This window comes from Sinocyclocheilus rhinocerous, unplaced genomic scaffold, assembly GCF_001515625.1.
Source record: "Sinocyclocheilus rhinocerous isolate Xijiao unplaced genomic scaffold, SAMN03320098_v1.1 scaffold113, whole genome shotgun sequence".
NCBI lineage: Eukaryota > Metazoa > Chordata > Actinopteri > Cypriniformes > Cyprinidae > Sinocyclocheilus > Sinocyclocheilus rhinocerous.
In genome coordinates, this window is record NW_015646846.1 from 1873332 (window position 1) to 1887011 (window position 13680).

The following is a 13680-nucleotide window of genomic DNA, read 5'->3' on the forward strand; positions in this document are numbered from 1 at the left end:
ATAAATCCTGTTTTATAAATACGTTTTTCTTTTACCTTCACAAGTACAACCAGGAAGTTCAGATTAGTTGAAGACATCAGTTTCTACATTAAGCCATTAAATGATTCTGCCTACAGTTTATATGTTTTTTCAGATTAATTCATTACATTATGCAGCATAAAGTGGTAATGTTGTGTTCATCAAAATATGTTCTGTTTCATGTGAAACACAGAGAAATCGTGCAGCTCTGAGGCTCTGTGGGTTGTTCTGGCTAAATCCCAACCATATGGGACCGCTGTAGATCTGAAACTAGCAGACTCACTCAGTGATTCTTCAGGGGCCAAATGCTTCTCTGTTGTACTCTGGTGCTTGATAAAACAAATATTTAGTCTTCCACATTTGTCTTTTTGAGCTTAGATGTTCAGATATTGTTTATGAGGGATGTGGAAAGATTGTTTTGTTTTGTTTTGCAGTTTGTAATAGAAGAGGGCTCAGCTGTGTGACTTTAAATTTCAGCTCTGTTGAAAAGGTCTGTTGCACAACCAGGTGTCAGGTTTGTGATTAATAAAAAAATATTATTATTAACATTTTAATAATTTTATTAATTTATAATAATATTATTATTATTAATATTTCAGTTTAATCGTAACTCATTTTTTATCTACATCATCTTTGAGGCAGAGCCTGTGTGAAATTAAATCTATTCTTCTAGAGGACAGAAGACAAGGAGTGCAGTGCTAAAAAGAGGCGGAGCTACATAAGGTTTATGAAAATGATCAATTAATGTTGGATAACCAGAAAGTGTCCAAGACTTTAAGAATAAGAATGATGTACTAAAAACGGAAAAGTTATCCTTTGCGTTTTTGAAAAGTTTTGTGTACAGATGACAACATTGTCAAAACGATCCCCGTTCACAAGGATCCGCGAAAATGACTAAAACCACTGTATTATGAATGCCAGGTCAGTAGTTAGTGATGTCACTTTATAAAAAAAAACTATGCACCTGTGCACTTAACTATACATAATGTGCATGTGCATGACATCACCATTTTTACAAATTCACCTTTTTTTTGTAGGTATTGGTATATAATGTGCATTTTCCCCCCAAAATGCTGCTCTCGTGTAAATGAACAGACAAAACGCATAAAGTTTTCCATTTGTAGTTGAAAACTGAGTTGTCTGAATGTCCTGTTTTTCTTTTTGAACAGTTAATCTATTATTTTATCATTTAAAACCTAACAAACATGTTTTGCTTGAAAAGTGTGCATGGTTTGATATTTTGTTGTAATGCAGTGACATTCACAGATTTTTAAGTGTAGCTGAAGAGTCTCAAATACCTTTCTAGAGAGTATATCGAATGAAGTACTTCAGACTGTTGATTCCATCAAATGAATATATAGGCAATATAAGACAAAAATATCTGTCTGACTATTTATATGGTCAAAGAGCAAGAAAGATTTAGTTTCTCACATCTGGCACAACAACAGCTAAACTGTAAATACATGATGGACACCAGAAAACAGCTTGATTAATATCTGCCAGATAGTAGAGGGCAGTTGTGTCATAGATGATCAGCTCATGTCCAACAGTTCAACAGTTCAGTTCTCTTCGTATTAAATGTGAACCTGCAGAATTTACCCAAAAAAGGCCACTGTTGTGGTTCACTGTGAGTCAGCCAGACGTAAATGAGAAGTGGCAGTAGAGATATGCGGGCATCTTCTGTGTTGTTTGAAGGTGAGTTCAGTTCTGTTTTGTTAGCAGAAAGGTTAACGGCCTCCGTTTCTATTGGTCATCCGTCCTAGGCACTGTGTGGATCACCCCCGGAGCCTGCAGAAACAGACACACGCAAACGTATTACGCTGCTGGAATGTGACAGATGAAATGAAGTAGTTTACTCACACGCTCAAGTGAGAGGGAAACACATCTTTCAAGCTGAAAGACTTTTATATATTATACTGCCTACTTGAGCACAGCTCTGCATTACAATGTGTCTCTCTGTCATGATTATCTCACTCTCCCTTTCAGTCGACCTCTGTCTCCGGCAAATTAATGAATTGAAGCAGACGCAGCACCTCTGGTGACAATGATAGAACAGTTATATCATTCAAGAGCGAGTGCGAGATGACTAGAGGAGATTATTAACATATTGTGAGCGCAAACACATGCACTTAAAATGAATACGGTGGTAAACTGCTCCAGTTACCCAACAGCTTTAAGAAACAAGGCAGAATTACACGCATAAATGAAAAGAATCTGCTCTATTTTTTTTTTTTTATAATTTATTTTTATTTCGAACTATTAAAAATACAAAAGGAATTATTATTTCCTTATTATTAATTACTATTTGCTGGAGCCTTCAAGGTTAAGTAAACAAAAACTTTAGTGTATGCATAATCATTTGTAAAAGGGCATCAATTTATATTTGTTTTCATATTATAAGAGGAAAAATGTCTTGAAATCATACACCTGAAGGCCGTAATTTGTGCCAGAACAGGTCGGATATGAATACAGCACCTCCGGAATTTGATCTGATCTGATCTGAGTTTATTCCTATGAAAGGCATTTAAGGACAAAACTTGGATTCAAACTTGAAATGGCCATATCTCTGACATGTTCGGTTTGTATAGCAGGAGGAAAGCCCGTTTTTTATTTTAGCACCATCTGAGATGTGTTTCCCTAAAATGACGATTATATTAATCTAATGTGAAATCCATTAGAGGTTGGATTTTTTTTTTTGCTCTGCATGGCAAAGGGCATTTCATCTGCAAATCAATGCCATGCATAAACACACTTCATTCACCACAATACAATTTCATGCCAAATAATCAATTTATCTTCCACAACAGAAATGCCAATATAACAGCATCCATCTGGACAGAAATAAAACAACAGTTATATGCCCTATATAATGAGTGTATTTAAAAAAAAAAAACAATTAATACTTTTATTCAATAAGGATGTTTAAAACTGATCAAAAGTGCCAGTCAAGACATTTATAATGTTAGAAATGATTTCTATTTTAAATAAATGCTGTTCTTTTGAACTTTATATGTCAGCAAAGAATCCTGAAAATAAACTTATCAGAGATTCCACAAAAAAATATTAAGCAGCACAACTGTTTTCAAAATTGATAATTATAAGAAATGTTTCTTGAGCAGCAAATCAGCATATTAGAATGATTTCTGAAGGATCATGTGACACTGAGGACTGGAGTAATGATGCTGAAAATTCAGCTTTGAATCACAGGAATAAATTAAATTTTCAAATATATTAAAATAAAAACAGTTATTAGATAAAAAACTGTATGTTTTATCAACTAAGAGACTTTTTTCAAAAACATTTAAAAAATCTGACCTCAAATGTTTGAACGGTAGTTTAAGTGCTATAGGTGCATTAAATTCTGCAGAGTTAATGATTTTCTTTTGATTTAACAGCATATGTGAACAATTACGGTTAAACAATTATGCTAAGAATCAACTGCATTTTAGTGCCCAACAATAATATTGGGCAGCAAAATAATATCTAGAAAAAAATGCCTTTTATTTTTACCTTCCAAATCCTGTTGTCTTCATTGTTTTGGAGTATGTCACAAGTAAGTTTCAGTTTGTCATATTAGCCTTATATCCGTCATCAGCAAACTCCAGAATTTCAGTGAACAGACGTCCATGTTGCTTCCTTGAAAGAAACACAAAAAGGCAGTTAACTTTGCTGCAGAAGACACAGTTATAAACACCCTTTAGGAAAGAGTTAATGGACTTGTGAGTCTTAGGATGAAGATGTCAACCTGAATTTTGAGTGTTGTGGCTTGCACGACACCTCAGACAGCAAGCTCTCTGTGTTAACACCTCGGATATAACAGCTAGCAAATGTGAGAGTCAGTGCAGGCACCAAACGAACACACATACACTATATTAAGAACTCATCCTTCACAGCTGATCATAGACGAGCCCTTGGTAGTCAGAGGAATGCTTGAATGTTTCAGAGAGATGGAAAAACAGTTTAAAGATCTGAATATGGAGGGAACAATAAATTGGGCAGAAATTAGTTTGAAGATTTTTTTTCTACATGCATTAGACAAGGCGTTTTCAAGCTGGGGTCCAGGGACTGACAGGGGGCCACAAGGGAATGCTAGGGGGTCTGTAAATAAATATGATTTTTGATTAAAATACATAAATAAAGTAAATTAATTAATATGATTATAAAGTAAATTAATTAATTAATTAATTTAACAGTTGCCACAATAATGAATACAAAAAATGTAATAATGTAGCCTAATAAAAGCTAAAAAAAAGTTAATTTAATAAGTTAATTATTTTCCAAATAATACTTTATACATATTAATACTATTATTTTTCACAGTATAACATTTTGTTTTTATACAACAAATTATATAAATGCCTTTAAAATTTCAGCATGGGGGTCCCTTGCTTGAGGATGATGATAGACTATTTGGGGGTCCAGTGCATCTAAAAGTTTGAAAACTAGACAAGCAAAAGCTTTTAGTGAGGTGAAAAAATGTTGCATCCAAATAGCATTGTAGACATGATAAATTAATTTATGTTCTTTCCAGGGTCTAGATGGCAAAGTTAAACCCGGCTTTCAAAGATATGCACAGGAATTCTTTGTCATCAGAAGAGCGATTTTTCTTTTGCAAGGATGCGTCACTTGATGGCAGCACTGAGCAACAAGTCAGCAAGTACCTACTTGTTTCATACCAGTCAAATAAGCATTACATATCTGGTGTTATGAAAGTGTACAGGTAATTAGACTAAATTGAGCAATAAATTACATGCAGATTTGTTTTGATTAAAAAAATGTTTGTACTTGTTTTCTTTATGAATGATTTTAATAACAGCCATGCGTGTCTTCTGTTGCTGCTCTATTTCTAGGTAGTGTAAAACGACGACTAGGGCGGAAAGCGCAGACGTCTGTGACTGAACCGCACAGATCTACAGGTTGAAAATGATTCTCTCTGACTGAGCGCTTGGAACGTGTCTGGCGGACTGCCGCGCAGTCTCTAACACCCGTCTACGGGAGCGTCAGCAGCGTGAAACCTCCGGTAATCAGCTCACGCTGCACCTCGCGTCCTGTTTTCTCCACAGGAGAGCCAAATAGGGAACGTCTGAGTGAGCCCATAACCTATACACAATCTCGCTTTGACAGCTACAAAGAAAAAACACCCGAGCCAATAACAATCCACCACAACCTACTTCGCGCACTGAAGCCGTGCATGCATTTTGCAAGCACAGCATGCTTTTTATCTGTCTGTCGGTCCGTCTTGTCAATATCAGTCATTTTCCACATGCAACACATTCAGTCATTTGTAAAAGATTAAAAAAAGGGAAATATGTGGGAGTGCATCAGCTCTAGATGGTTTGCAAACCCAGGGTTATGCAAATTATTTGCAGAAGCTGTTTTACATAATTTTTTTAATACTAGTATAAGGCTGCAAAATGTTAGAGATACATTCAATAAAGGATTGAGATACTTTTCTGATCGCACATCTCGCGCTCTATTTTGCCAGTCAGGCTTTGTGAACCATCTGGAGCGTTGCTCTGACAACGGGGGAGGATGTCATGGTAACATTAATGGGGGTTACCCAGGAAACTGTAGTCGCCATGGAGACTGCATCAAAAGGCGGACTCAAGACGTGATCTCCCAGTCTTTCAGTTTCTGATCTCGTAGTCTCCCATGTCGTGGAGGCATCGAGTCGTACTTTTCCCCCTCGATCCAAGCCACCTTTTCAGATGCTTCCTCTTTTTTTCTCCCAGAATTCAGAACCACTGTGACGTCTCACTTTGAGGGAAATCGTGAACACTCTATTTTTAGGCTATAGACGTGATTTGAGTTTTACATAATCTGGAGATGACTAAATTTTCGCACACCGAATAACTTGATCACAAAATAAAGATATATTTTGTTTTCATTTAGTATTAACCAATTTCATTTGGTACAGGCAAATCAGATTCAATAGACGCACAGCTTTGATTACATTATTAACAAAACATATTGTTTTAGTTTTTTGTTTGTTTGTTTTTCCACATTCATTGCATTTAAATGAAGTCTGCACTGAGATGTATTGGTGATTCTTCAACCGGGGCACTTTTTGAAAACGGTTTCATCTATTTTAATCTATATTAATTATCATGGAATACTGATCACATGACCTTAATAACCTTGAGGTAAAAAAAAAGTTGTGAGCCAATTAACATAATTAATAAAAATACAAGAAACTAATTGTTTCAGAATCAAAATTGACAAACCAAATAATGTTTGGTTATGACACCTAATAGAAATCTACTCTAAGGTCATGATTTCTTCTTAATTCCTAAAATTAATGATATTCATGTGTAACTTCATAACATTCATAACATTTAAAAATAAAAAAAAAAACAACAACTGAAAATTAGTTAATTTATTAAAAACTGACAGCAGTATTGGGTACATGTAATTCTTTGTTATAAAATATTTGTAAAAAAAAATAATAATAATTTTGTTTGTTTTTAAGTTCCTTGTAAAATTTCCCTGATTTGAATGCATTTTATAAATTACTTCAGAAGGGAAGTTAAAAAGTCTGGGTAGGAGATAATTCTGGCAAATTTCACATTTCAGTACTCTTAAAATTAGGAAAAAGCAATTAAAGAGGCACTTTAATCTATTCTTTAAAACGTTTTTTTTCTTTTAAAATCACCTTAGGTGACATGAAAGTTCCCCTAATTGAAGATTCACCCATATATTCAACAAAATACATATGATCAACACAGCATTATCTTCAGTTTGTTCACATTAACAGCGACACATATTTGGTTGTTTCACTTTGCCACAAAACGTAAGATATTGCGAATACTAACGTATTATGATGATTATATGTTAACACTGATAACAAACGCAGACTTACGAGCACAATATTTGCAGTGTGGGTGCTTCTTCTTTTTAGTCCCTGACCTGAACCTTATCCTTTGTGCTGTGGACAAATGCAACACGTGAATCGGAGTTTGGCACCTTTCTACCAAAAAAGCGCCCTGCGATACTTTTAGTTTAATATGCTGGCTTGTCCATAACATGTAGGGTACAACGGATCTAAAGGTCCCCCGGGGTAAAAGGCCCTTGTGATTTACATACTCCCAAAACACTAAATAGCAACAAAAACTACCACAGTACTTTCCTAAACACCTGTTTATCTCTATGCACTGCGAAAATGTCCTGATTCATGAGGTGTGCACTGACAAAAGACTGATTTTGAAGTTTTTTCTTCAGATTTCTGACTCTTAAGGCGTGCAATAACAAAATACTTATTTTGTTTTTCAGATTTATGTAGCTAATAGAAATCATTACAGTTATTGTATATATCTCAAGACTTACAGATTTATGATTTTTGCTGAAGGAGATTTAGATTTCAGTACTTGTTGAATAGCCAAAAATGTATTGATGTTGGTAAAGGATGACGATGCAGACTACCTGTAGAGCAACTAACTGTATTCTGTAATTATCATTTTGTTAAGTATGTGCAAAGTGGACTGATGTTAACTGCTCTAGTTACAATGTGAAATCTGACTTCAGTTACATTGTAACTCCATGAAATGCCATAAGTGAGTAAATAAACTGAAAATAGCTACACCATTTGCTGAAGTATTTAAATGTTACTCTAAAATATCTTGCTACATCAAAAGTATTTGCATATGGTGACAGATTTTCACTCTAGCTGCCTTTGTATTGATTTATTTGTTTAATCAAAACAAACTACTATTTACTTTATGCAAATTATATATCTCCATCTATATTCAGTAAAAATATTTTTTTTCAACTGCCATTTACTTTGGGAGCCAAACAAAAAAAAAATCACATTTTCCCTCAAATGGAGGCTTTTAGCCCCGTTGTACTCTAGTAATGCAGCACCTCGCATTCACATTGGTGCCATCATGGTGATTATTGTAAGACTGTCTGGCACTATACATGATTTACACGTCTGTGAAAATCTTTTTAATATTCACGCAGTTTTGATTGTTCTGGTTGGAGTAGTTTGGCTGTTTGAAAGCACTATTTATTCCTTCCTCTATGACCATATATTCCGATTTACTGAGGGAGGATGTGCTCTGTGTCCGTTTCAGATCTTCTCTGGAGTTGAGATGCTGACAGCTGCCAACGTGGAGGTATTGTGCGTGCTCTTCCCCATCAGTCTCCCGGTGATAAAAGTAATTGAAATTGGACACAATGACAGGTACGGGCAGCGCAATGGTCAATACGCCAGCGATGGCGCACAAAGAACCCACAATTTTGCCTCCAATGGTTACTGGATGCATGTCCCCATAGCCGACTGTAGTCATGGTAACCACAGCCCACCAAAAAGCATCAGGAATGCTGCTGAAACTGGAGGTAGGGTCGTCGGCCTCGGCGAAGTAGACGGCACTGGAAAACAAGATGACCCCAATGAAGAGGAAGAAGATGAGGAGTCCCAGCTCCCGCATGCTGGCTTTTAGGGTCTGGCCGAGAATCTGGAGGCCTTTGGAGTGGCGTGATAGCTTGAAGATGCGAAAGACCCTCACCAGACGGATCACGCGGAGGATGGCGAGCGACATGGCTTGCTGGCCGTTGCCTTGACTCTCGGCCAGCTCCGTCCCCAGAGTGATAAAGTAAGGAATAATAGCCACGATATCAATGATATTCATGATGTTTTTGGAAAAAGTAGCCTTGCTGGGGCACGCAAAGAATCGCACGAGCAGTTCAAAAGAGAACCAGATGATGCAAAGGGTTTCGATCACAAAGAAAGGGTCTGTGAAAGTGCTGGACGCAAAAGGGCCAGTGCCATTTACAATAGGAGGGACAGTAGTTGGGTCCTTGTCGTCCCTAAACTCAGGCAGAGTTTCCAAACAGAAAATAACAATGGAAATCAAAATGACCAAAACAGACACGATAGCAATGCCTCTGGCAGGACCAGAGCTCTCTGGGTACTCAAACAAAAGCCAAACCTGTCTCTGAAATTCGTGGTTTGGCAACGGTCGATCTTCTTCTTTGATAAAGCCCTCATCCTCGCGAAATTTCTCCATGGCTTCCTCGCCAAGTTGATAAAAGCGAATTTCCTCCGAGAAGATGTCAATGGGAACGTTCACGGGTCTCCGAATGCGCCCCCCGGATTGATAGTAGTACAGGATGGCATCGAAGCTCGGTCGGTTCCTGTCAAAGAAATACTCGTTTCTGAGCGGGTCAAAGTAGCGCATCCTTTTCTTCGGGTCCCCGAGCAACGTGTCCGGGAACTGGTTGAAAGTTTTCAGCTGGGTCTCGAAGCGCAGTCCCGAGATATTGATGACCACTCGCTCGCAGCACTCGTGGTCCGGCTCGTATCGATCCAGCGACAGGTGACTGGGAAGCGCCGCGGTTTCCTCCAGCATATTATCGCACGCGACAACTGTCATGATGTCCTTCTCCGTCTCCGCGTACCCGTGGTTGTCGGCGTTGGTCCCTCTGTGGCTGGCTGAGGGGGAATCAATGAGATTGTAGTGGTCATCCATACAGGTGAGGAGACGGAGCGGCAGAGGGCGACCCGCCTCCCCTACCTAACATCGGGTAAACTGAGGGTTTCTCTGTGGCGCGCTCTCTTTTGCTTTTTAACACACTGTCGCCGCCCCACGGAGCTTTATAAACACATGTCTACTCCCGCCCACGGCGAGCATATGCCCGACACATTTCCACCACTCGCCCAATCGGAGCCCAACTAGACAAGAGCATCCATTCTCAGCGCGCGCGCGCCGCTGTGTTTTGCCTTGCGCGCACGACGCAAATCATTCACAAAGTGTCAAAAACACTACTCACGATTAATCGATTGTAACAGTTCCAAAGACGCGCTCTCTCACAAAGTGTGGGAGCTTTACAAAGAGGTTCTATGAGGTTTTTATGAGGTTCCCTTTTGTCCAAACAAAATCGTCTTTTTAAATCTCTAGGGCAGTTAATTAACAGTCATGTATTAAAAAAAAAAAAAAATAAAAACACTTTTTTTGGTGAACATGTTTTTTTTTTTTTTTGGGGATTATATTGGTATGTAAATCTACTGAATGGAAAGCATACTGTTGCTATGGTTACCTGCTCAGGCAAACACGACTTTCCGCGTTTATTTAGTTCGCTACGGTAGTTTTATATTCTTATCAGACTTGCAAACCGACAAAACTGACATTATCGCTTGCATATGACAAATAGAATAATTAAAAAAATTCAAAACGTCTTTAAACTAAGCCATTTGTGTCTCATTCGAATCTCAGCAGAACCTTAATGACAGAAATTGTTTTAAACAAATCCCGTCTTTGTATAATTCGCATATTGCAATAAGGAACGCTAAAATGCCATACAGTGTATTGTTTACCAAAGGAATATTGTGTTAAAAGAACAAATGATGTCATAATATTTGTGTAAACTACTTAAGTGTCTTTGTTTTGTCCTTTTTGCAAAAGTAGCCTATCGTAAACAATTGCTTCCCGTTTTTGTTCAACAAACTGTTTATTGCTTAAGGCTTTGTCTGAGAAAAGCGTTGATTGGCTGAACGTTCCTATGAAGACAACGGAGCTCTCCATGGTACTGAAGCGGTGCGCGCGCTTGAGCGAGCGCGGGAGGGAGGAAAACATGAAGAGACTGACCTGTATCTGCTGAACAGAACCAGATCTTCACAATTAGCCTTGATGTACCTTGATGTTTTGTAAAGTTATATGAACGCACCGAGTCTGAGGTAATTCAAAGTCTTTTTTCCACGACCTATTAAACCACAAACAAAGAAACATAAAATATAAGTATGTATAAGTATATTCATACATAAGTATGAATAATACAGTGTAAATATAAACAAAATCTAAACTTTCTTCAAAGGCTCTTCATTTCTGCTTCTCCTGGTGTTCAATAGAAGAAACTTCACCACTGCATAAGCAATAAAGCCACATTTGTACAGTTATGAAAAATATTTTTGCAAGGACACAGATAAATCCTTCAAACACTACTAAAATGGCTTTTTCCCCCCCAGATTTGAGGAGAATGATGTTGTGAGCCTTGATGTGTCCCTTGCACTCAATCTTATCTTCAATAAATGAGCGGTTTGACACACAGGGAGGAGTGGGTGAGTAGTACAGATACTCTCTTCATACTCAGCCTCCACCATCGTCATCACAAAGCTGTTAAGATGGCAGCTCTTTCCTACACCAACAGCTTCCCAATCTCGCCCTCTCTCTTAATCTTATTCAAGCACGTAACGGTCCTCGACTCAAGAGGGAACATGTGTCAGTAATTATGTTTGTGTATGTGTATCATCATTCCTGAGCTCATGTTAAACAATCCCCCTTTCTGATAATGGAATGGGTTCTCCATTGTGATGTCTAGCTCATATCTGTCATGATTGCACAAGCGGGGGATTGGCTAGCCACAGATTAAACGGGTTATTTGCACAGCAGCAGCCATCAAGAGAGCACAGGGGTGATTCATCTTTGTAAAAGAAGAGCTCAGCGTAATTAAATATTCATGAGCATTTTTGGTCATGCCCTCTGTATGAGCCTGCAAATAGTAATGCATTATTAATCAGAATTTAAATTAAGTGAAACTATTCTTTCAATGGCTGGCTTTGGTGATGAATTCTTGCACTCTAAGTGCAGCCGAAAATACGATAGACCACAACTGTGAGGGAAATAAAATACAAATGAAGTACTTTGACACACTGTGTCTAGACAGTCCAGCAAATATAAGCTTGGTGACTGCAAGGCCTCTGTGCCACTAATTTACTACTCGCTGGTGAGCAAAAACAGAAATCGATGGGGGTTTGAGGTCACTGGTCAGGAAGCCACCGCCAATGAACGCATAAGCTGGAGATCATTACATGTTCACATTGGTCAAGGTCAGTACAGGATAGTAGAAATATTTCCTATCCAGACTGGCCTAGTACTAACAAAAGAACGGCAATTGATTTGTGTGAAATTAATATCTGTTGAATGTCTGTTTTTGGAAACTACTCTATTATAACTGTGATGCTCAGTGGCTGGTCAGTTATCGTCTCGGCTACTGTGTGTAATGGACATTTTAAAAAGAGGCTTATGTTAGGATGTATGACATATTGCCTCGGATTATTGTCTTTTATGTAATTATTTTTGGTCAAAGACTAGCATACTATGTTTGTATTGGTGAATCTTGCAAAAATGTGTAGGTCACATTTCACCCCCAAAAAATCAAAAGAAAAAAAAATTGAAATGAAGCCTATTTTAGGATCATTCTTTTTGTATAGTGACCATATTTTCATGACAATTAAGCAAATTTCCCCCCAAAATCTAATTATAATGTTTTGTGTGTGTGTAATTTCGATTATTATTGGTGGAGATTCTCATTTTAAAAATGTATGATTTCTTACAATTGAATGATTTCTTAAATTTAAGTGTCAATTACATGTTGATGGCAGAATAAATACTGCCATGATATTTAGATACTTTACAATTTATATATAATGAATATCACAGTATGAATGTTATTTTTGCAACTTTGGAGCCCATACAGTTAAGTGAGTGGAATTTACTGTCGTAAATATACCACTGTCGTACTTACAGCGGATAGCTGTGAAACTGCATTTGTTGCTGCCATAAAGCAGTTTACCCTTTTGGAGCATTGGAAAGAAACACAAGCCATTCGCCTTATTAGAAGTCAGCATATCATCAGAATGATTTTGAAACAGATATTTCAAGGTAAAAGCTTACATACAGTTGCTTTAAGAATGGAAGTTAGAGGTAATGAAATATAATCATGACTTAATGGAAACCAATGTCACAATGGAAACACAATGGAATCAAAAAAATCTTAATTATCTTAAAAATACACTTTATTTTCTTTAAGCAAATGAAAATATTTTTCCCTTTTTTCCATGATTTTGGGTGAAAAATGATTTTGGTAGAGTTTACTGTAGCATCAATACCTCAATTTGAAAACTCATTAAACTCATCTTCTATTTTATATAGAATAAAGCCACTTGTTTTGGCAGTATTATGAAATGCATGGCATCTTGAGCATCTTCTTACCCCTGCTAATTAGGCAGTGCTACCAATCAGGACAGCTGCTGCCATGGTAATTAGAAAAACAAACACACAGCACTGACTTGGACACCTATTTCCATGGGAGTAATCGCTGACACCTCCTCAACCCTGCCAACCATTTCAGCCATGGGGAAATGTGACATATACACAAGTACAATACACTCCCACGTATGTACATATCAGGGATGAACATACACAGACAAGCACACAGTTGCTTTAAAAAGATTGTAACATCTCATATATAAATATTGCAATTAGAAGAGAATGAACAAGCAAAATTAGTGCATTGTCCTTTGTAATTATATGACATTCATTTGTATATGTTATTCTTGTTAAATGGGAAAAGCAAAACCAAAATTTTACACATCACCAGTCTAGCAGTGATTTGCATATTATAAATATTGCAATTAGAAGAGAATGAACAAGCAAAATTAGTGCATTGTCCTTTGTAATTATGACACTCATTTGTATATGTTATTCTTGTTAAATGGGAAAAGCAAAACCAAAATTTTACACATCACCAGTCTAGCAGTGATTTGCATAAGCACTTCAATCAATGGCCAGTTGTGGGGCTTGTTGTCATATATAAGTTGTCACGGTATGATCATGATAAAATTTAAGGTAATATGCAAAAAAACCAAAAAAACAATTGTTTCATCTA

The 13680-nt window shown here is 37.2% G+C and overlaps 1 protein-coding gene and 1 long non-coding RNA gene across 2 annotated transcripts; both read right to left on the reverse strand.

The window, feature by feature from the left end:
• Positions 1-1631: 1631 nt before the first annotated feature.
• Positions 1632-6194, reverse strand: LOC107708094 (uncharacterized). Its single transcript, XR_001636321.1, has 3 exons — positions 5579-6194; positions 3529-3654; positions 1632-1806 (listed from the first exon to the last, which is right to left on the reverse strand). It is a non-coding gene; the product is annotated as an uncharacterized LOC107708094 (long non-coding RNA).
• Positions 6195-6521: 327 nt separating this feature from the next.
• On the reverse strand, positions 6522-9572 carry LOC107708155 (potassium voltage-gated channel subfamily A member 3-like). The gene has a single exon (XM_016512318.1). The coding sequence runs from the start codon at positions 9483-9485 to the stop codon at positions 7938-7940; it is 1548 nt and encodes a 515-aa protein (XP_016367804.1). The 5' UTR covers positions 9486-9572; the 3' UTR covers positions 6522-7937.
• Positions 9573-13680: the final 4108 nt, after the last annotated feature.

Bases quoted from the DNA above. Each gene is read 5' to 3' on its own strand.
- LOC107708155 (XM_016512318.1), bottom strand. From the start codon at position 9,485: ATGGATGACCACTACAATCTCATTGATTCCCCCTCAGCCAGCCACAGA.